Genomic DNA, 23,406 nt, shown 5'->3' with positions numbered 1-23,406 from the left:
AGATTTCTCACGATTCTCTAATTCTTTTGATGATACTGCATGAAATATTCATAATCTTCATAATTTTACATTGAGCAACATTATTCTGAAATTGTTACACAATTTATCGATGCATTTTTTTGCAGATTGCATAACGAAGCCCATCTTTTCTTCTGAGAAATCCTGCATTTTTGTATCCACTCACATTACGGCCCTGTTGCCAGTTAACCTAATTAGTGCAAAATGTTCCTGCAGCTGTTTCTTTTTAGTACCAATTAGTTTTCCGGTCTTTTGTTGCCCTCTCCTAACTTTTTTGGGACATGTTGTAGCCATTAAATTCCAAAAGAGCCAATATTTTTCTTAAAATGGTGCATTTTCTCAGTTTAAGCATTTAATGTTTTCAGTGTTCTGTTGTGAATAAAATATGAGATTATGAGATTTCTTAATTATTGCTTTGTATTTCATTTGCATTTTACACAGCGTTGCAACTTCCCATCAGTCATAAAAGGCTCAGGGGGTAGTGTCATCATCCCACTGGGTGGCATGAACACCCAACACATAGATCAAGAATGAGGCGACATAGAATTTTCAAATTCATATCATAGGAAATGCTCAATCTAGTTCAAATATGACCAAATATCAAAGTCAAGGTCAGAGGTCAAGTTTGTTGAAAATCCTTCAGGCTTCTTTGGTATTGATATCTTCTAACAGCTAGTTTGTTTCCTTTCAGGTGCCTTGTTCTAATGGCTCATTGCTTTATGTTCTGTGCACGCTCATCACAATCGAACCCAACTCTCATATGCAGCAAAGAGTGGTGAGCATCTGTTACAATATTTACCGTTACAGAATATTTTAAACCTTTTTGTTTTGATCTCTGGGAACTAAGTAATTATCCAACACTTAAGATTAAGAACTTTACATTTTTGGTGTAATCATTATTTTTCCTGATTTAGTTTTCCTCTCATCAGTTTGTCTTTTCATTGATTGTTCTGTATGAAAACCATGTTCCAGGTGGTTTTCAGTCCACTGTTTGTCATGAGGAGCCACCTGCCGGACTCTCTAATCGTGCATATAGAGAAGAGGAGCCTCGGACTGCGAGAAAGCCAGCTAATACGTGGACAGGGTCACCAGGAGCCCCTGCTAAACACGGAAGCTGACCTCACCCACCATCTAACTTTCCAAGCCAGGTAAAAAAAAAAAAAATGCATTGGTCCAAAAAAGGACATAGTAGTTCAAGTAATGTCTAATACCTTTTCATGCTTAAGATCTATGAAACACTATATAACACACCTCAGCTTCACAAACATGTTACATGTTACAATTTCTGCACATCTGACATCACTCCTAATGATGGTGGTAGGCTCTTGCTACGATGCAGTTTAACCTCATATTCTTGTCATTTGGTCTTAACCAAAACTATTCTCTTCCAGCAGACATTTTCAGTGGCCAATTTAGTTGTTGTAGTCCTTTTGCACTGCCTTTATTGTGCACTGCCTAGACAAAAAAAACCTCACCACATGGCAAATAGGTGAGCACCTTCCAGTGGTTTTTAGGTGTAGGTTTAGCAACTTTATGTGCCTAAAAATACTGAATGACAGGATTTTTCAGTGTATTTTTCTTTCTCATGACAGTTTGTCAAGCTCAAATTGTGAAAGAGTGGTTCAGGGAGCATGACATATAATTTTCACACATAGCCTGGGAACGCACACAGAACCAACACACAGAGGAAGCCACCTTGGCTGACACATAGCTTCAATTCTGACATTTTAGGCGGGGCCATCATTACACCTCATTTAGATAAAGCCCCAGCAAAGCAGGTTTTTTTTCCAGTAGTTTGTTTGTGTAGAAATAATACTTTTTTATGTCTATGTTTGCATGAGGTAAAAAAATGTATGCGCACTAGCCCGGTGTCTGTGTGTGGTCCGTGCCTGTCATTGTCTTGGTTAGAAATGTGCCAGTGTAAGTGTGACAGATGCCACTTCATCATGGGCAGAGGCTGTCACATACATCATTGCTACGCCTATTACTTGCCCCAGTTTGTCCTTATGTGTTTGCACATATTTCCCATAGCCTCTGTGTAAGAAACCAATAACTGTACAATTTATCATTGTAGCCAAGTCCATCAAAGAAATGCTAAGAAATTCATTTGTATTTTATCTGTTTTATCTAGCATCACCACTACACCTCATTTCATGTCATATATATATGTACATGGCATGTGTTTTGGCGCATGGTGTCGTTCAGTAACAGAAGTGTTTATGCTTCAGTGTGTGTGGCCCCAAGGGAAATGGCTACCACATGCACATATTGTTTTGTTGTTGCTTCTACTATATTTGTTATCTTTCCAAATGTAATTTAAGTTGTTTTATGCAAATACATAAGGGGGGGTGCTGGGTGGGGGTGGGGGGGGTCAACCTTTTGGTAGCAAGTGGTGGTGATCTGAATAAACAGAGTAAACGTTGAGTGTAATTGACTCTCCCTGAGAGATTTTTTTTTTTTTTTTGCTGTAACTGTTGTGTTTAGATATCTGGTCACAAAGTTTGTTTTGATTTCAGCTGCCATAAAGGAACCGCAGTGGCTGTACAGTGACTGGGAATGTATTTGGCCCCTGCTGTTGAAGATAAATCCTTTTCAGTTGTACAAAAAGCAAGCTCAGAAAGAACTAAGTGTCTTGTCTTTCTAGATTGCAACCACAATGCTCCTCGTGTTTACGATCCGTCCGCTGCCTAAACCGTTTCAAACCGCACAAACTTGCATACTCTCCTCTCCTGTCCCCCGCAGCTCAATCCATCCCTCATCCCTCTCCATTCTCATAAGCACACACTACAAGCCACAATTGTAAACATACACACATTTCGTACAGATGCACACAAGGCCCCCCTTCCCCCCGACCCCAAACCCCAAACCCCTAGGACAGATCCAGTCTGTTCGCTGGTCAACAGCTCATCTTTCCTTCCTGTAATTACGCATAGTTGTGGGCTTTAATGGACGAGGTAGAGAACAGAGCTGTGGTCTCCGCACAAGAGACACAGACAAGTCTTAACCAGAACTCTTATGTCCTGCTCTCCTTGTTCTGGCCACCACATTAGAAGATCAAGAGCTACAATCAGAAGCCTCTTCCAGTTTTCCCCCTCAGGAACTGCTCTGGATGAGAAGCTTCCCGTCAACACCTTGTCCCTCTCGTCTGTCTTGCCCCAGATCCATAAGCAATAGCCCCTGTGTTCCCTTTATAGCACAATGGGCTCTATTAATAAACTACTGCTCTGGGGTAAGGGGCTGCTTTGCTTTGGCCAAGTGGAACTGGATGCCCAGATAAAGAGAAGAGGTTATTAAACTGTTGGATTTTTTTTCTCTTGTTGTTGCAAAGCCATAATTGACCAGTGTCTGGGACCTAGGTATTCAGTGGGGTTATTTACTGCCATTTAGCTTTTTTTCTCTGATCCTTATGAGTTAGTGTTTGTAAGACAAGACTGCGTGTCATGAAGAGGAGTCCATAACAAAAGGCAGATTGAACCCGCTTCAAGGTTTCAGGGCAAAAGTGGAGTGTAGCTAGGGGTCACTTTAATTGCATCGAAAAGAACAATGGGAATAGTCAGATGTTGTCAAAGGATGTCTTGTTTTATAGTGAAATAAAGTATATTTGAATTGTTTCTGGTGTAAAATAACATACTGCCAAGCCAGATTTGCTGGTAAAAAATGATTTTGTGTCACAGGCAGTGCCTTTATTTGTTTACTTTTATCACACTTTCACTGAACTTGATATCTCCTAATCTTTGAGTTAAATCAGCTGTCTCTTGTGTCTTATCAAATCTAGGGTGTCTACTTTCTCCATGAACACACGTCACAGTCACACGCTGTTTGAGGAAATTGCAATGATTTTATGTTTGTGCTTTCTCTCTTTAGGGAAGATGAAGATGCTTCGCACTGCGCTGTGCCCATCTCCACCAGCCTAATCAAGCAGATACTGAATAAGACTGGACACGAGGACAATCCAGAAAACATCTTGGCTGATTTCTACGGTCCAAAGAGAAGCAATGAGCCTCCATGGCCGTATGTCATCAAAGACGCTGGCAGGTACTCTTTGCATTGCACTGGCTGGTAGATTTGATGTGGGATATATGTTTGCAAGGGTACAAAGTGCTGTGAATATTTCTTTACTGGCAGATGTTTGTTTTTTTTCCATTCTTTACTTAAAAACAGTTTTCTTTCTGTTCATTAAGACACCTCGTGATCTTTTTAATAAGTAGCATCAATAACTCTTTTTCATCCCTGTCATGGCTCTTTTGTGGCTAGCATTAAATTTAAAGTTTCATAATACGCAGCCCACCAGTGTGTTATTTTTCTAATGCTTAGCTTCTTACAGCATTCCTCCTCAAAGCAGATAGTTGTGCAAGCGAGCCTTTTTATTGCTCACTCTTTGTTCTCATAATAAAACGGTTAACTGCAAAGACAATGCAGAGCCATGCATCAGACATTAGCAGCAATACCACTGCTGTCCCCACAGACCGGAGATTAAGGCTGTCATCCTGTCACAGTCCCACTTTCTCACACAAGTGAGAGGGTCTTGCATTTGGTTATGGCTTGGCCCATCTCTGCAGAGCATGCATCGTATATACACTTGTATGTGTATGCCTGCACTTGTGTAAATGTGGCCCGTGGATGAGTTTACGTATAGTGTCAGGCAGAACACACATGGGAATCTGTCTACAAATGTCATTCTGGGAATCATCTTGATAGCAGCAGTAGGAGACGCAGCCACATGCTCTCCCACAGGCTCCAAGTTACAAAGAGTCCCAGCGGATCTGCTGGACATGTGGGCCATATGTCTGCTTGTGGTTGCCTTGGTTTCCCTACACTTGATACATATGCAAACACACACACACACACACAGATTGTTGCTATGCACATGTGTGTATACACACTTATACCATTGTGTTGCACTTACACCACCGTACACATCGCTCACCTTTAAATGTCACACACTGCGTCTGTGTGGAGGGCTGGTATCGGGTGTTAGGTTTCTCTTTGAATCGGGCCTCTCTATTTTTCCTGAGAGACAAAGTCCAAGGCCAAAGCTCACTTCCCATCATAGAAAGCGGCAGTTTGTCTAATCTGTGAAGTTGCTGCTCCGAAGGAGCATCGGGAAAAATGTTGAGGGAAAAGGGGGATGTCATTAGGATTAATAGCTCTGATTGCTGTCTTTAAACACACTCAAAACTTGGACAGAAAGCTAAAGCCACAGTTTAATTTGTATATTATTCTTTAATGCTGATAATAGTGATAGAGTTTGCTGTTTGGAAATAGTACTCTGTCTTCCTGGCACAGTCAAGAAACCAGACCAACACCAAGCAAGCTCCTTGGCAGGCAGTGTGTAAATATTGTGCCTTAAAAGGGCAAAGGAAGTTTGAAGTGGTAAATGGGTTTTTTTATTCTCTTTGTTGGGTTTTTAAAGGCAGTGGGGCACCTCCATAATCATTTAAAAAAAACACCTTCTTTTTGTGGTGCACTCGAGCTGCTATGTGTACGGGTTTTGAGAGCAGCAGCCTCTCAAAATTCACACTTTTAAAACCCTAATCTCCAGAATCACTGGGGTTAGACTAAAGCTGCTGAGCACATTATTTTCCATTACAGTTTTGTGATCTCTCCAGTATGATTTATGAGCCCTGCACTTTTTTGTCTCCATCCGCAAGGTCAGTGGTGCATTTAACCACACACACACTACCATAAACACCAGTAAATGGTAAAGAAAAGCTGTTCCCAGTGTTTTTGGTCCCATTTCACTGCAGTCAGTCTTTGGGTTTGTGACAAGTTTGAGCTGACAGGTTGGTAGGTTGAGCAGAGTCCAGGCGGCCTTGTGGGAGAGAGAAGACTGGTTTGCCTTTGATGGCTTTGAACTTCAGAGTAAGTCTGAGTTTGTTTGGTTCTCTTCTGGCACTCAGCACTGTTTAGGGCTCACAAGATGATGATTACCATGAAATGAGTGCCGTGTCAGTGAATTAGTGGAAAAATTAGTCTGTCTGTCTGCCTGTTTGTCTGTGTCTCAACATGCCCATGTGTGATCCCAAATGTCTTGTCAACTGTTCTCTGGATCTGTTTGTATTGCATAACTTGTTTGCAGACCACTTCTGTCTGTGTATTTGTTTAGCTTGTGTGACTGCTGTCAGTACATTATTGGTCAGCACGAGGTGTGATCAAAAAGTTCTGAGAACAAGAACAAAAAAAATCAAAAGCCTTTCAAGATTTCAATTTGGCGTATCTCACGTTCGAGGTCAGTGACTCATTACACCACTGGACTGTTTTCAGCAAAGCTGCTATTTTTAGATCTCTCAGTGGAACTGAGAGGAATGTCTCTCAGCACTTGAGCAGCTGCAGTGGGTGCTGGTACTCCTTCCATGTCTCAAAATGGCGATCCTGCAGCTTAACGTTCATCTGAGCTGCCACTCCGAGTCCAGATCATTTTCTCTGAACGTTCTTCCTCAGACACTTCAGTGCGCTACAGCTCTGCATCGATAGTCTCAGCCAGGGGTCGAATTCATAATACACAACCCGATCAACGCTGGGTAAAAATGACGAGCTTGCTCTCTGTATCGCTCCTCACCTCACACCTTAACCCTTCACACAAATGTTGGACCTGTTTGTTTGTTCTCTGCTCAAATTTGAGATCTATGGTGACATCACAGTCAGTGCACACAATCACTGATTATAAGCACAGTTGAAGTGGTTAGAATGAGACAACCAAGAAACTGTCTAAAAATATCAGGAGCCTTGGAAGCTGCCCAATCTGATATGTCAGATTTGCCAAATTTAAACCATGTAAGGTTTCCATTTTTATGGAGTGTTTTGATAAAGTTGATCATTAAGACTGAAAGGGTGAGACATTTAGTTCTTATACGGTGCAGCAGTGCTTAAAATACTTTAGTGTAAAATGATGCAAACCTTCGACTCAAGTGACCATTTTCCTCAAATCAACTTCTCCATACTGGGATTCTGCTGGAGTGATTTATCCAAGAAGTGTTCTCTTCCAACAGGTCAGTGCTCGAGCCTCTTGCACAATGGGACAGTCCTATGCAGGTGAAGCTCTCCTGCTGGAAACCTGGTCTAAACACACTCCTGGTGGAGCTGCTCCCCTGGGCCTTACTGGCCAATGATTCCCAATGGGATCTCTGGCTTTTTGAGGGAGAGACCATCGTACTGCAGATACCAGCCGGCAAGGTCATTGTACCGCCCAACTTCAAGGTAGAGTGCGACAAGATCTTTGTATGCATATGGGAGTATGTAAATGTATATGGGAGTTGTTTAAACACTCAAAGCTACAAAAGATAAAAATGGCCCAAGTCCCTAAAATCTCCTTATATTCCACAGATTCTGTATCATAGCCTTAAAGATCAGTAAGAGTCCAAAATAAAGTGTCAAACTTTCATTTATTACTTATTTTTCTTCAGCAGAAGTACATTTCCAGTAAAACTCATTCTTATTTTGAAAGACATTAATAGACTGTATTGTACTTGCCAACGTCTTTGTGACATCATGACAATAGTCGTAATAATTCAGCAAATATATATTTTGACATCAGGACATGGATGTCTTTTTGTGGCATTAAAGCCATTATTATGGAACCAGCTCTTTTCTCACTTCAGTCTCGACTAATAAGCACAAAACCTGAGATCATTCACCAGAGCTGCATTACAACAATATTCCCTGCCTAAGTCTTTAACTGCGGCCAAGCTCTGTCACCGTATACTGCAGGCATGCATTCTCACTGGCTTCTGAGATCAGAAAGAACAGCCTGCAGATGGTTTTCCCCCTTTGGAACGTAACACACACACACACATACGCACATTTCTCTGTCAGAAACCCAGCGCTAGGCGGGAAGGCAGTGTATCAAAGAACAAGACCTAATATGGTTCAGCACGAGGAAACAAAATAAAAAGTTGTAAATGTGTAATAGCCTGTGAAATAGAAACAAATACATCGTTGTTTCCATAGCAACCTCCTATTTATCATGGAGCGACACGTCGAGAGAAGACAGTTGCAGCTGCAACTCTCACACCGGATTGGTTTAATAGGAGAAGGCTGGTGTTTTGATCATCAGTATGCTCCAGAGCCAGATGAACAATCAGTGTGGAGCACTGAGGTTACTAGTAATGAATTCATACAGTACTTTGCGAGGACTGTATGAATTGATATACAGGAGCACTTAGTTGAGCTTTTTGGAGAGAAGTCACAGCTTCAAATTTGATAGTAAATTTTTTGATGCTTCCTTCATTCTCTGTCTCTTGTTGTCATTCTCTAACCTGAACTCCTGTTCATTGCAATCCAGGAAGCATTCCAGATTGGTATCTACTGGGCCCAAACTAACACTGTCCACAAGTCTACAGCCCTGAAACTAGTTCATGACCTAACTTCTCCTCGGTGGAAGGAGGGATCAAGCTCAGAGGTGGTCACTCTGGATGAGGAGGGATATGTTGAAGCTGACATCACACTGGGAGCCTTCCCTGGTAAACAGAAGGTGAAGGAAACTTCAAAGCTTTTTTTAATATACAGTCGCTCACTGGGAAAGTGAAATAGTTTGTTAAAACTGAAGTGAAGTTTAGGCATATTTGTCAAGAAATGTTTTTAATTTGGGGGTTTTGTCCATATATCTTAGGTTTATTTATTTTCTGCCAGTTATTGAATTACATTGTGGTTTTTCTTTCTTTTTTCTTTTCTTTCTTTCTTTTTTTACAAAGCCATAATGTGGTTTGAATCAAAAAGTTCTGATGAATTATTAGGGAGGCAAGTGGAAAAGAATACATAATTCTTGAAGAAATAATTGTAATATATTTCCCAAATCAACAGAGCTCCTACCAGCATGAGAACTCACCGGCTAATTTGATAGATACACATGTTTAAATGCTTTTTGAAACAAATGTCTAATCAGCCAATCACATAGCAGAAATTCACTGTGCTCAGGCATGTAGACACGGTCAAGTGGATCTGCTGAAGTTGAAACCAAGCATCAGAGTCTAGAAGACAGGTCATTTAAGTGACTTAGAATTGATGCCAAGTGAACTGGTTTTTCAGAAACTGCTGATGCACTTGGATTTCCTCAAACAGCCACCAGTGGGTTTACAGAGAATTATGTGAAAAAGAAAAAGCAGCCAGTGTTTAGCAATATCCTGGGAAAAAATAACAAAGTTGGAGGCAATGGTGAAATTAGAAAGGCAAAAAACATGTGCATCTCTGAACACACCTCCTTGACATTGGAAGCAGGTACCACACGCAGTGCCGCTCCATCCTGAGAACTGTAAAATAAGGCTACGTTTAAACACGTTTCCCTGTCTGATGAGTCTCAATCTCTGCATAGGGACAGAATATGGAGCGTTGACAGCATGGATCCATCCTGCCATCTATTCACCATTTGTCGTCCTCGTGACCACATGATGACTTACAGATCTCACAAGAAGCAACGTTGTTACTTTCTTTAATCATTTATCGCTGACAGCTTATTGCCTGTTCTTTCCTCCGTAGCTGTGTCAGTTCTGTGTGTCATCTGTGGTGAGACATGGCATCCAGATCTTGCAGATAGAGGACAGGACAATTCTTGTCAACAACACTCCTTACACTATACACTACAGGCCCCTGCTGAGTGACCACGCACTGGCAGCTGATGACCAGGTAATTTGAATGCATGCTTTTTCCTGTCATAGGGAGGGAATGAAGGTTTCTCTGAATTCGGTTTATCATCTTTGACTTAATGAGCTGAGAATTTTGGCAAATGTTAAAATGTGAAACACAGCAATGCAGGTTCAGTATATTTTTAGTATGTTTCAGACTAGACAAGGACAATTCATCATACATCACAACACCTGACCACATCCTCAACTGTTAGCTCTTACTCTAAAACGGTGTAAATGTTTGGCCCAGAGTTTCATTTCACAATGCTACTTTCTATCCTTGTGGCATTTGTGTGTGCTTATGGTCCTGCGTCATGTCTCTCCTGTCTGCCTGCTCAAGTTCCTGAAGCTTCAAACATACATTTTATTCCCCATGCACATTGCAAACGCAGTGTGTCTACCCCAGCACACATACCCTGGGATGTTGCAAGCCGTTTTCCATCAGATCATGTCCCAAACCTTCCCCCAGCCCCCTCTCTCCCTCTGCCGTTCTCACCATGTGGCAATGGCACTTCATAGGGACATTAGACAAACACCCAGAATTGGATGCAGGTTTCCTTCCTGCTTTCATCTGCTGCTTGTCCCTAAAGAGGGCAACAATGTTGTGATGTCATTTAACAAGCTTTCAGATCCCCTTATGGAAGGATGGCAAAGCTTGCCAGTTGCCACTAATTGACTGAAAAACCTTTTTAAAAAAAGAGCTTAAGAAACTAAAGAGCGGGCGATGGGCTTAACAATAACACAGACCGCAAACAAGGCTAGGAATGCCTTTCTAGTTTGTCTATTCATCATGCTTAGAGCCTAATCCCTGTAGTCCTATACTACACACTGCTCACTGGCTGTTAAGCCAGCACAGCAGGGCTTCTCTGCTACCAATTTAGCTCTAAGCTCAGTGGGAGAAAGAATAGAGTAGAATAACAATGTGGTTTTACCATGTATCTTTTGTTGTAATCACTTGCATCTTCTTTGCTCTCTGGCTTTCTTTTCTTCTTGGCCTTCGTGTCCCATCTTATATCCTGTTTTCTGATCAGATGTTTGACCATTTCTCCTCTTTATTCTCATTTGCTCATGTCACCTTGCCCTCTTCTTTTTGTCTCTTTCGTTTTCTATTTTTTTCCCCCTTCATCTGTCATTTATTTATATTCTTACCATGATTTATTTTCCTTTTTCTCTCCTCTCAACTGCCTTTTTATAATATTTATATTATGTACTCTTCCCAGATCTGTGAGATACCAGAGACGGCCACGTTCACACTCCTTCCCCCTGAGAATTCATCCCAAGCCAAACCGTGCTCAGTGCCATGCTGGGACCTCCTCCAAACCAGCATCCAGGGAATGGTGGAGTTCCCTTTGCCACTCAGACACATGCTCTTCAGCTTGTGTCCAAGGCCTGACGCCGGTGTTGGATCTGCAGCATGGAGCCTTCCCGCTCCCATCCGGCAAGACTTCCCCAGGCAGAGTTTATCTGTTCCCAGGGAACCAGACTCAGGGGGTGGCCTGAGCAGCAGGTGGGTGAAGCAGAACATTTGCGGTTTGCTGGCCGTGACAGTCCATTTAGAGCTGGGCACCGAACCCCAGCTGGCACTAGACATAAAGAGAGGAGACACTGTAGCTAGTCACACTTTGTTACACACTGATGATGAAGCAGGAGGAGAAATCCCCTCAACATTTCCACTGTCAGTTTATCAGCTGCTCTTGTGCAATTCATCCATCTGAATTTCGTGTTGTTTTTCTCTTCTTTTAATCTAGTGTAGCCCATTTAGATAGCTGGTTGGATGGCTTTCAGGGACTGAACACACAGTGATATATACACTTGGTGATAAATAGCTCATAAATGGACAATTTCGTTTTTTACGGATACACCCGTATGATATGGTGATAAAACTGGCCAGCTTTAGTTCATTTTCTTCATTTGTGCATAATTGTATGTGTAGTCAGACACACAGATATAAACACAAATACAAACATGGACACACACACACACACACACAGTGATGATGCATTGCCTGGGTTCAGTTAGGGCTCTGCCCCTAGATGCATTTAGAGATTTGCAAATGGACATTGCAATAATGTGACGTTTGACGTGTTGACGGGTGTGTGACTGCTTATCTGTGTGTGGTTAGAAAGGGCTGGGATGTGAGCTGTCTGCAGACAGTTTATTTATGGGTTTATTGCCCTGTTATGGCCAGAGCTGAGGTGGAGGTACATCATAGATGTGATTTGTCGGTCTGTCCATTTGTCTGTCAGCAAGATTTCCCAGAAAAGGATGACTTCATGAAACTTGTATTCAGTTTTGGGCCGATCCAAACAATTTCTTCAAATTGCCCTTTTACCTTATTCATGTTATTTTTTCATGCAGAGCAATAGTCCTGACCTATCAGGAGCACCTTGGAGTGACATACATCACCCTTAATGAAGACCCTTGTCCCCGCATGCTAATCCACAACAAGTGTCCTATCCCACTGCTTTTAAAGGAAAATGTCAAAGGTAAGCAGGGCACCTTCTGGCTACACTGGAAACCTCTACTCTGTGTTTTAATAAGCCTTGTGGTTAAACTCAAAATTTTTCTCTTGCACGTTTTTTTTTCCTCTCTTTTGTTTCACAGAAACTCCAAGGACTGAGGTGTACTGTCGTGCTCTGCCTGCTAACTGTTCCCTGCACCATGAACTCTATTACCACTTTTCCAGTTTCCCAGAGTGCAAGCAGAAAGAGATGCTGCCCACATTGTTGCTGAAAAACACCTCGGACCACAGCACCACCGACTGGACAGACCCCATAGATATCAACTGCCCTGGCACTCAGGTAAAAGAGTAGTAATTGAAGAAATGTACCACTTAAGTCATTCCTCCTCCTAGTGATAGACCAATCTGAACTTTTGACCTAAACACACAGAAACACCTTTCCTAACACCACAGATGTCAGTGATAACAAAACCTCAGGAGCAGCTAGATGGAGCCAGAGTTCATTATGTTTTGCTGGTAATGAAGATTAGCCCCGTCACAGTCTTGTGACTGATGATGATGATAAAATACAAGCACCCAGGTTTTCACTTATTTTTCTTTTAAATTAGCTTCGCATTAGGAAAACAAGTTAACAATTAAGCTTGGTTTGTGTGGCTGATCCATTACAAATGAAAATCAGGTTTTAGAGGTATGTCGGAACCTTCTTCACGCAACATTAGTTTTTCGTTTTGTGCGTGTTCTGGGGTTAAATGGTGATCCGGGGTAAGAATGTTCGGTCTGGTCTGGGGTAGTAATGTAGGGTTAGCAAAATGTTAAGGAGCAGTATGTGTAATGTTTACTGTTGTGTCTAGGCAGCTGTGGGTTGGCGGGGGTGGGGTGGTTGAGGCTCTGTATCTCTGGTTACCGTGAAGTCTGAATTTGACCTGTGTGGTAGGGGTGAGAAGTCAAAGGCTAGACTTGTTATGACTGCTTAGCCAAGAGTTCAGCAGTGATCTACTTCCTTTCTTCACATGACTGTGTGATGACTCTGAACCTAGAGTGGCATAGGTTAAAGTCAGACACGTGTAACTTCTGAAACACACACATACACACACTGACCTGAGCTAGAACTGTGTAAAAGTTCTTCTTCAAAGTATCATGTGACAAATAATGTCTAGTCATTAGTTTTCTGCTGCTGTTCAGGTGGTGTTCCTGCCAGGCTTTGGCTGTCTCTACATAGACGTGGCCTATGAGAAAGGCACCCTGGTTCTGTCTCTGGCACCAGAGGGCAGCGTGGACACTGTAATCAACCAACACAGCAGGTATGCGTGCACAGGCAGTGGTTTTATTGTTGTCGATTTATGTTCCCCACATAATTGAGCCACGAGAAATCAAGCATGCATGTTGTTGTTCCTAACCTCAAGCTATCTACCCCTGTGCCTATTACTGTGTTCACTTCCATTTGCTTTATGATTACTGTTAACAGCTATGTTTTCATGCAGTACTCAAAACATGAAGAAACAGGCATCATTTTCACCACAGGAGGGCAATAAAACCTTCTAGTGTTGTCATGAGCGTGGTTAGTTGTACAGTAGAACATAGTATTACAGCTTTATTCCATTACATCAACACATGCAAGCTGCTTTGTCATTTTGGCAAAACAGGATATTAATATAATCACATGTTAGGTAAATGTAAACAAATTACCTCAGACAATGATCTTTGTTAAAGTGCTCTGGTAGATGGTCCCTTATTATCCTTTACAAATAATCAGAGCCTGGAAAGGTTTCCTGACTGTACCCAAAAAATGACAAATAATTTTATGGCTACTTTAACTGTTGCTATATTTTCATTTGTAAATACCATTTATTTTTAATCGTTTCTGTTCTTCCCACTGTAGATCTTTTTGGTTAATATTTCTGTTTTGTTTTCAGGTCTTCCACACTGTCTGTTTGCATCCTCCTGAGTGAGGCCAGCATGGTGCTAAGTGATGATATCACCAGTCCCACCAGTTCGGTGGAGCTCCTGAGACTCACATTAACCAAGCTACTCCTAAGCCTGGCTCCCACGCCTATCTCCCTGCCCCCGGAGCTAGCCGTTGACCCCTCTGTGGGTACAGCAGCCATCCCAGCTCTGCTGTGTGACTCATCTCTCATCGAGGTGTGGTGCTCCAGTCTGCAATTGGACAACCAGTTGTATAACCGGGCAAGTTTCCACTTCCCTGTGCTGCTGTGCCAAGATCAGAGAGGGGGAGTTGAACCTGGGAGTCTGTGGAGCTGTGATGCCAACCCCACTGAGTCCCCTGAAGCAATGAATGAGTTCAAACGCTCCTGTTTTCTGCAGATGAGGCTGACGCTGGCTGGGGACAGATGCACGGTGGAGGAGGTTCGATTAGTTCCCATCTCTTGATGTGCATTTTTGTTTGCTAACCGCACTCTCCCTTCCAACACATTGTCATAACTTACCTGACGTATGATTTCATTTTTACTGGAGGCAAAACAAAATCACGCTTAAAAGCATTTCAGCAGCTGTCACAGCTTGTAAGAGATCAGCATAATCTCTGTCCAAATGACTTTACTTTCTCTCAAACAATTGTGAAGAAGCAATTCTCAGAATAGGTTCTTTTTCTTCAGCTCTCCTTCCAGCTCCAGCCTGCCAGAGTCTACCTCGAAGACACTTTTGTTTACTACATCAAGACTTTGTTCCACACCTACATCCCCACCCATGCTTTTGCCTCTGCAGAGACCCGGTGCAGCAAAGAACTTGGAGCAACCTCCACCCTCCCTGAGCAGGTGCGATATTCATGACACGATCGTTTTATTTCTGCTTTTAGTTGCTACATTCTGACAATCTTTATAACTACAATGGAACCTTATGTTACTGACAGGAAGCAGCATCCAACCTCATAATGATATGTGGAATATGTCTGAGAATTATTTCTTTTGATAACTGTGATGTGTGATCTAGGTTCTCCAGTCAGCGCAGGCATTGGTCCACCCCGTGCAGCTGCAGAAGCTGACCATCCAACCTGTCAACCTGCTAGTTAGTATCCATGCCTCTCTGAAGCTGTACATTGCTTCAGACCACACTCCTCTGTCCTTCTCCCTCTTTGAGAGAGGGCCATTCTGCACTACAGCCAGACAGCTCGTCCATGCTCTGGCCATGCACTATGCTGCGGGAGCCCTCTTCCGAGCAGGTAGGTAGCAGACAGGACTTATAAAGCTTCTCTTACCCTCAAACACCTGTATTCGCACTAGATGATGCACTTTTTTCCTACATTCTCTTTATGATGGGCTTGGTGTCACAATTTGTGGTGTCGGTTGCCAAATGAAATGTGAATTCAGCATGAAGTAAGAAAATTCTGCCATTTCTTCTCAGCACAGCTACAGTTGATCTTTCAAATGATACACCCCGGGGCTGCTGGAAAACTGTTGAGCTCCAGGAAGCAAAACCTGAATCACCAGTGGCCTGAGAACGACTTATGTTCTGTCATTGTCATTATTCAGTGGTGTATCATAAGTTTTGACCAATAACTCACGGTTCACACCCAGTTTGTTGGCAGTATGTTTTGGTTAATCCTTTAGCGGTCACCGTGTCTAAGTCTGACTTATCAGGCCCTGTAAGAGCTCCATACCGCTCTCCTGTGCTGTCCTCCTGTCTAGTCAAAGCCTCCACACATGGTCTGATTTAAGCCAGTCATTTCCACATCAGAAATCACCATTCTGGCCAGACGCTTCCTTCCCGCTGTCTCTCGTTAGAACCTTCATTTCTGCTCGTATTTCAACACGTCACCCTACCGCCTTCTCCTCTTCCTGAGTCATCATAAAGACCCGGGCTCCAGGAAACATTGCATTCTGGGACTGATTAACATGAGGATGTGCAGCGCTATGATCAGACATGCGCCCACATGTGTAAATCCGTGCACATACAAAGCCTTATGGACAATAGACACACTATCTTTGCATACACTCTAGCACGTGTGTGTGTTTAAAGGCATGACTCAGGCCTGTAAACATCAGCTCCTGTCAGGACTTTATGCTTTACCAAAACCACAACTGGGAAACCATATAAAGCCGAATCAACCACGAGGCCCCACTAGAGTAGGTTTCCTACCATTAGAGTCCATCATTCAAGTGCAAATTGACAGAGAATAAGAGCCGAGCGGGGCCCGGCGTCCTGAGAAATGACTATTTGATTTTTGTGATGGAGTTGTCACTGCATAAATATCAATGAGCCGTGCCATCTGAAGGGGACTCTATGGTTTAATGAGAGAGGTGAGATAGTAGGAGGCTGTAAATCCTGTGCTGTGTCACACGTGTGATTTCATGCAAGACTTTGCGTGCATGCGTGTGTGTCTCTGTGTGTGTATTACTGAGATAAGAACTCTTAAAAATCTAATCATGATGTGAAATACTTTGTAAGTTACTCCGTGACTTGTTGTGATTGAGAGAGCCTCCCACTCTAAATTGCTTTTGGCAAACACAGGACACTTTATCCACAGCGCACGTGTGAAGAATGTTCCTCCTAAGAGCGAGTGTCTAAAATGTTTTTAATATCTGTTGAATACAAAACTTCTTTTAATTGTATCGTGCATGAAAATATAAAATATGTTCATTCTGAGTAATGAGACTCACTCCAGAAATAACACAGTTAAAGTTTAGTTTATTTAAGCGTTTGCTTTCAGTCCAGGCTTTTCTGGATGAAGGTGGTTTGTGACTGTTTGCTAAAATGTTTCATAGCCTTGAGGAAGTGGAGTTTTTGTGACTTCTCAGAATGCAGTGCAAAGAGTACGACCCATGAGAATATGGATAAATATCCTGTTTTAGTTCAGATCGTCACAGTGCAGTACTGTAGTGTTGCTCTACACAAATGTAACCATGCAGCACACTGTGTCTGTCTCAGGCTGGGTTGTGGGGTCTCTGGAGATCCTGGGCAGTCCTGCCAGCTTGGTGCGGAGCATCGGTAACGGCGTATCCGACTTTTTCCGCCTCCCATATGAGGGTTTGACACGTGGGCCTGGAGCCTTTGTCAGTGGAGTGTCCAGAGGGACCACCTCCTTCGTCAAACATATTTCGAAAGGTAACATAAATGCTCAGTCTTTGTTCTATGTCTTTATTTTATTTGTGGACTCAAAGATGGAAGAGTTTCCATGTGAGTCTCACACAAGACTTACAACACAACAAATATAGACTATAGAGCATCAGATTAAGTTATCTCATGGAGTTATGGCATTTCTCCCGTGTGATAAATGAAATGACTCAAATAACATTTACAAACACAAGTTACACAAAATGATGTGTTTCACTTTTGTTTTGTGGCAGACATGGTTAAAAGCACAAGTCAACATTTAGTGTCCACCTCAACATTAAGCTGGGCATACACTGCGATTTTTTTCAGTCACGTTATTCAGCTCCCGCTCAAACTGCACGATTGACTCGCAGGGGTTAGAAGTTCGTCGCTCACGATCAGGGTCTCACACTATACGGCCCGATGCTCTGATGCAAGTGCTCACACTGTGCGTCCATAAAATGAAGGTTATAACGGAAATTCTGTCGCTCGCTCTCCCTCTTTGTCTTTCACTCACACAGACACGCACGCCACCACCATCAACTTTGCTAAATTGCTAATGAAAAACATTGATCAGTCAGCTGTGATTGAGCAGCAGTGTAGATCCAACTATTTTCACGGTTGTTGTGGTCGTGATAATTTTGTGAGGCCACATCGAAAAGGTTTGGATGAGCTTTCCAAAGTTCTACAAGTGCCTCCATCGCTTGTGTTCAGCTCATACGCTGCACTGCCGTGCTACTCCGTCTTTTTCACCGACGTTTATGTGTTTGCGCGTGCGCAGTGTGAGCAGCTGCGGTGACACCCTCACGACAGTCGTGAGGGTTTGAAATCCTCACGACCAATCGATTGATGATCGGGAGCTGGTCGTGAGGTGTTAATCGCTTCTCGTTTTCCCACGTCTACTACACGATCCACGACGCACGATAAAGGCCAAAATCGGGCCGAGACGACTCAAAAATCGTCTCAAAATGGGCCAAAAATCGCACAGTGTAAGCCCAGCTTTAGTCAGTCTTCTCAGCAGATCAGTGTGAAGGGCACTTTTGGAAATCATGTTCTCATTTGAAGTTTTTAAATCTGTGATTTAATTCATAAAAGTACTTCTACCTTGCCACTAGAGACACTGAGAAAACATAAGAATTTCTCATTTCTGTTTAGGCACCCTAACCTCCATCACCAACTTAGCCACAAGCCTGGCAAGGAACATGGACCGTCTGTCTCTGGATGAGGAGCACTACACCAGGCAGGAGGAGTGGAGACGGCAGCTGCCAGAGAGCCTCGGGGACGGACTGAGACAGGGACTGTCACGACTCGGCATTAGCTTGTTAGGTATATGAGAAGGAGCACCAAACTTCAAACAAGTCAGTTAGCTGTCTTATTAAGTAATAAATGAACCCCCAAAATATAGTTATGTTTGAAATGAGCAATATATGTGTGTGTACAATCCATTCTCTTCCGCTTATCCTTGTCAGGTTGGGGTGGTCTATCCCAGCTGTCTTAGGGCGAGAGGCAGGGAACACCCTGGACAGGTTGTCAGTCTGTTGCAGGGTTTATTTGGCAAACATAACCCGAATAAATACAAAATTTAGTTTTTAAATGATGATTTCATTTATTAGGTGAAAAGGCCTCTGAGCCTACCCAGAACAACATCTAAAGAACTGCAGGCCTCACTTGCCTCAGTTAAGGTCAGAGTTCATTATTAAACGATAAGAAATAGACTGGACAAAAACGGCATCTGTGGGAGATGCACACATTGCATCTCAGACACCAACAGTCAAGCATGGTAGCGTAGAGTAATGGTCTGGGGCTGCTTTGCTGCTTCAGGACCTGGAGTGTCCTAGTCGAAGTGTGGACTGTTAATGCTCAGAAACCCTCCAATGTGTCTGAATTAAAAATTTTCAAAGAAGTGTGAACCAGATTACAGCAATATGAAAGACTCATTGCCAGTTATCACAAATGCTCGATTGCGGTTCTTGCTGCTACAACCACGTATTGGATTTAGGAAGCAATTAGTTTTTCACATGAGGTCAGGTAGGTTTGGATTGCTTCTTTCTCCTTAATATTTACTCTGGTTGTCTTTGTCAAACATTTGTTTGATCTGAAACATTTTAGTGTGACAAAAAGATTTCATGGGAAAAAAGAAATCAAGAAGGGGGCCAAATACTTTCTTCTCACCACTGTTCATATGCATAACACATTCTGCCTACGCACATTTCATCTGCTGCACACTGGCACATTCTCAAAGAGGTGCTCACACTGTGGTGAGAGCTGTGACACAGAGTGGTGGAGACAGCACAGTAGGGACACAATAAACACTCAGAGGGCAATAAAACTCAAGTCTGTCTCAAATCAGACTCCTATATGTATTATATACTGACTGGAACCAAACAGCTGCCCACATGTCTGCATCACAGTGGATGCACTGTAAATCTATCACAGTGGATGGTCTATAGGTTAAAAGCATGTCTGAATACCTGTGTCATTTATATTTACTGGTTTAATACCAATTTATCAATAATCTAGAGAGGTGTTTTGAACTCACTGAGCGTTTTGTATTTTGTTAAAGTTTTCTTTTGGTGAGTTTAAGAAAGAGACTTTTTCCTTTTCTCTGTCAGGAGCAATAGCCGGCATCGTGGACCAGCCCATGCAGAACTTCCAAAGGAACTGGGAGATGCAGAGCTCAGCTGGTAGCAAAGCCAAAGGGGTGATTTCTGGAGTGGGGAAAGGCATAGTGGGGGTTTTTACCAAGCCCATTGGAGGAGCAGCAGAACTGGTTTCCCAGACTGGATACGGTAACTTCAGCACGGTCAAAGATGACAGCATTCGTAATAAATTCATGAATGTTTCCTTATTTTGTTTCTGAAGACCAGCCAATGATTTAAGAACTTTTTGGACAGAAAAAAGTTGATAGCTTTATTTACAAATGGATTTGTCAGCCCATCATGTCCTGCAGTGAGCTCTTTGATCTATTGAGATATAACTAGCACAGACTGTGTGTTAAGTCTTTATTCCAAGGAGCTCTCAGCAACAATGAACACATGTGTGGATTAGAGTTAGTTTGTCAGAGCATGGGCGATCTCGCGCCTCTCAGCTTCAGGCAGGAGCTAAGGGTTAATAAGCCAGGAACCAGAAGAGAGCAGCTGAAACACACACAGTGCAGGCCTGCCTACATATGCTACTACTTCTACATACAGCCAGTTTAATCCTGTGGAGTTAATGTTTGTTTGTTTTTTATATTGGAGATAGAAGATTGAGGTGCGTGCTGGCAGTTTTTGGCTACAGCACATAAACTGCCAATAAGATGAGGAGCTCCATAAAAGAGCGCTACCTCCCCAGGGCCTGGCTCTGATCTACCTGAAACCTCTGAGCTCCGCAGACACACAAACTTAATCATCAGCAGAAAGACACACACACACACTAACATACCCACTGGCAATCGCTCCGACAATATATTCAGTAAAAAAAAATCCAATCATCTGGTTACACATGCAGATCAAGTTCACTGATTTGTGCTCTGTTATGAATCACATGGATCCACAAACACCCACTCAGAGCTGCGCAGCATTGCCGAGTACCACTGCAGTGACATCATTAATAATGGAGCTCATTGGATTCTTTATTGCTTTGTTTTAACTACTTGATGACTTCACTGGCTCGCTGCTGCCATCGCTCTGCTGACAGCTAGAGAGGGTTGAAAGAAAACTGACCACACGCACTGGGGTTATGAACTCACAATGGCATAAATACGCGCACGCAAAATCATCCTAATCAGTGTTTGTTTTTACCAGTATATGAAACACAGACGCAGAGCATGTGTATAATCCACAGTTTTGTCAAAACTCAGCTGTCAACTGTCCTGATTTCTGCAGGGATCCTTCATGGAGCAGGACTGTGGCAGCTTCCCAAACAGCTCTACCTGCCTACAGAAGAAAAGTCTGCTCTAGCCCCAAACAGCCATCTTAAATATGTCTGGTATGACCTGCAGCCGCTCTTTATTCCCGCCAACTCCTCCTTTACCTTTGCCCAGCTCTTCTTCAAAAGTGGGACATGTGTTCTCGCCTCTGCTTCTTTGCTTTTGTTGGATTCTCACCAGGATCTGCTGTTCTTTTCCTCCCCATTACCTCTCATCATTTTGCTGTTTTGTTTAAAAAAAGAAAGAAAAAAAAAAACCTTGGAGAGTTCATTACCTACCCCCCCACCTACCCCCTCCAAACAAGCCTGCAAAGATGTTTGACCTTGATCCCACACATGGTAGCCAGCTTGCCCTCCCTTGTTCTCATCGAGCCATGTTAAAAGGTTTTTATAAGCACTCTGCCAAAGCCGCCAGCTAGAAATTGTTCTTGTTGTTTAACTCTGAGTCTATCCAGAAATGTTTCCCAGTACCTTCACATGGAGGGGGAACACCTTTCTTTGCATGCCTGAGTAGTTTGGAGAGACTCGGTTTACAAAGGTTGCATGTGCTTGCCAAGCAGGTTACCTTTGGCTCCGAGGAGCTGTATATACAGCGTCAGATCTCAGTGTTTCAAAGATTCCAGTATGTTCTCACTGGAACTCTTAATGTAATCATAAAGATTTATGAGAGGCCTCTGTATCCAGGAGGTTATCGGGAGCTGCAGAAAAAGCATTTATGGCATTTTCTGAAGAATTATTCTCATTTAGTTTGGTTTCCATAGCTATCAAACATTTGCTTGTAATAGCAGTCAGTGTCGACTGTCATCTGCCTTCAGGAAGAATTCCAAATTTGACATTCCACTTGAGTTTTCATCACTCAAGGGCCTTTTTTTCTGCTAATGTTAGAGGAAGATTAAATAAATCTATATCCTGATATAAAATACACAAATGTTGAGATAATGCTCCCCTGTGTTGCAGAGAAGTCAAACTGGTTTCCATCAGGCGTCCATCAATTATTTTTACTACAACAGGTAGCCCAGACACTTGAGGGGTCAGCCTGTTTGAGCAAAGTAACACTGAGCAGACCCAAACTGTCCCTACTGTGTTTGCCTCAACATCTGCTCCGCAATCCGAACACCTGCCTTCCAAAGTAAACACACTGTCAGAGAAACATGACTGAACACTTCAGTTCCTGCTCACATATTTCCCCGTTGAGTATGTGTGTAATAGGAACCACACTGAGAACAAGCAGAAATGTAAATTACAGGATGTACGCAGACACATTTGGTCTCGTGTTTATAGACAAAGTGTATATCTGATGTTAGCAGGCTGAATGGAGGCTTTCATTGTGCGTGTGTACATGTACACAAATGTCATGCAGGAGGAGTTGTGTCTATAGTTCTAAATTATAGGGTAATATAAAGATTCCAGCTGGTTTCATAGCGTCTACTCGTCCCTGCTTTCTCTGACTGCAGGAAAATGCTGCAGTCTCTGGGGCGTCCAGAGCTCCACATGTCCCTGGATGTGACCATCGTAAGCGGGTCAGGTCAGGAGCACGCCGGCTGTCTGCTGCTCACGTCTGAGGTGCTCTTTGTCGTCAGCCTCAGCGAGGACACCCAGCAGCAGGCCTTTCCCATCACAGAGGTAACTCACAGACACAAAGAATTAAAGAGTCTGATGACATTTCTCAGAGAACAACTCGTGGGCCTTTTATAGATAATGACGTGAATGTTAAACCACTTGCCGCCTCCAGGTGGAGTGTCAGCAGGAACCAGGACAGCAGGGCGAGCTCACACTCACGTTACAGCAGCAGACAGTTACTAGTGATGCTGAGGTGAGGCTGTAAAAGTAATGAAGCTGTGCAGCGATCACACAGTCGGAGTCTCTAACTCCTGCACTGATGTTAATGGCATCACGTGCCGCAGTTAATTAAGACCAGACTAATTTCTTCCAGCAGTGTGCACAAGCATTCCTAAACCTTGATGTATGATTTAGTTAGCTCTGCTGCAGCTGGCAGGTGCAGCAGCAGTGTAACCGTGTGTGTGTGTTCTCTCTCTCAGGGCGACGGTGTTCGTGAGCGTCTGTCCGAGCAGCAGTATCGGAGGCTGGTGGATTACGTGATGCGTGCCTCTCAGTTTCTTTCCCCCTCTGCAGCTTCCCTCCAGCTGCAGCCCCCAGTGACGCTCACAGAGCCCCCGCCCTCGGTCACCAAGTGTTATCGCTACCTGGTGGACCCCGCTTTTGCAAAAGTGTTTGTCAGCAAGTTCACCATGGTGAAGAACAAAGCCTTACGCATTGGATTCCACTGATTCGTGAAAACTCACGTGTGGCTTTCAGCTTCAGAAACAATTTTTTCAATTTAATGTAAAATGTGAA

General features: G+C 43.1%; 1 protein-coding gene across 1 annotated transcript in view; it reads left to right on the top strand.

Moving 5' to 3' along the window:
• Positions 1-23,363, top strand: part of vps13b (vacuolar protein sorting 13 homolog B) — a 299,690-nt gene extending 276,327 nt beyond the window's left edge. The window contains exons 49-68 of the mRNA XM_085366137.1: positions 710-793; positions 991-1,166; positions 3,883-4,053; positions 7,008-7,215; positions 8,300-8,488; positions 9,490-9,636; positions 10,856-11,142; positions 11,994-12,121; positions 12,240-12,436; positions 13,279-13,397; positions 14,010-14,460; positions 14,709-14,867; positions 15,043-15,271; positions 16,978-17,154; positions 18,298-18,468; positions 19,755-19,931; positions 21,009-21,111; positions 22,506-22,674; positions 22,784-22,864; positions 23,091-23,363. Of these exons, the coding sequence (XP_085222263.1) occupies positions 710-793; positions 991-1,166; positions 3,883-4,053; positions 7,008-7,215; positions 8,300-8,488; positions 9,490-9,636; positions 10,856-11,142; positions 11,994-12,121; positions 12,240-12,436; positions 13,279-13,397; positions 14,010-14,460; positions 14,709-14,867; positions 15,043-15,271; positions 16,978-17,154; positions 18,298-18,468; positions 19,755-19,931; positions 21,009-21,111; positions 22,506-22,674; positions 22,784-22,864; positions 23,091-23,339 (3,672 nt within the window). The 3' untranslated portion in view covers positions 23,340-23,363. The remainder of the gene's footprint in view (positions 1-709; positions 794-990; positions 1,167-3,882; positions 4,054-7,007; positions 7,216-8,299; positions 8,489-9,489; positions 9,637-10,855; positions 11,143-11,993; positions 12,122-12,239; positions 12,437-13,278; positions 13,398-14,009; positions 14,461-14,708; positions 14,868-15,042; positions 15,272-16,977; positions 17,155-18,297; positions 18,469-19,754; positions 19,932-21,008; positions 21,112-22,505; positions 22,675-22,783; positions 22,865-23,090) is intronic.
• The last annotated feature ends 43 nt before the right edge of the window (positions 23,364-23,406 follow it).

This window comes from Diplotaxodon limnothrissa, linkage group LG11, assembly GCF_057381915.1.
Source record: "Diplotaxodon limnothrissa isolate DT_005_m linkage group LG11, D_limnothrissa_male_GT1.1, whole genome shotgun sequence".
Taxonomy (NCBI): domain Eukaryota; kingdom Metazoa; phylum Chordata; class Actinopteri; order Cichliformes; family Cichlidae; genus Diplotaxodon; species Diplotaxodon limnothrissa.
The sequence above is the reverse complement of the archived record's forward strand: the minus strand, read 5'-3'. Positions and strand labels throughout refer to the sequence as shown.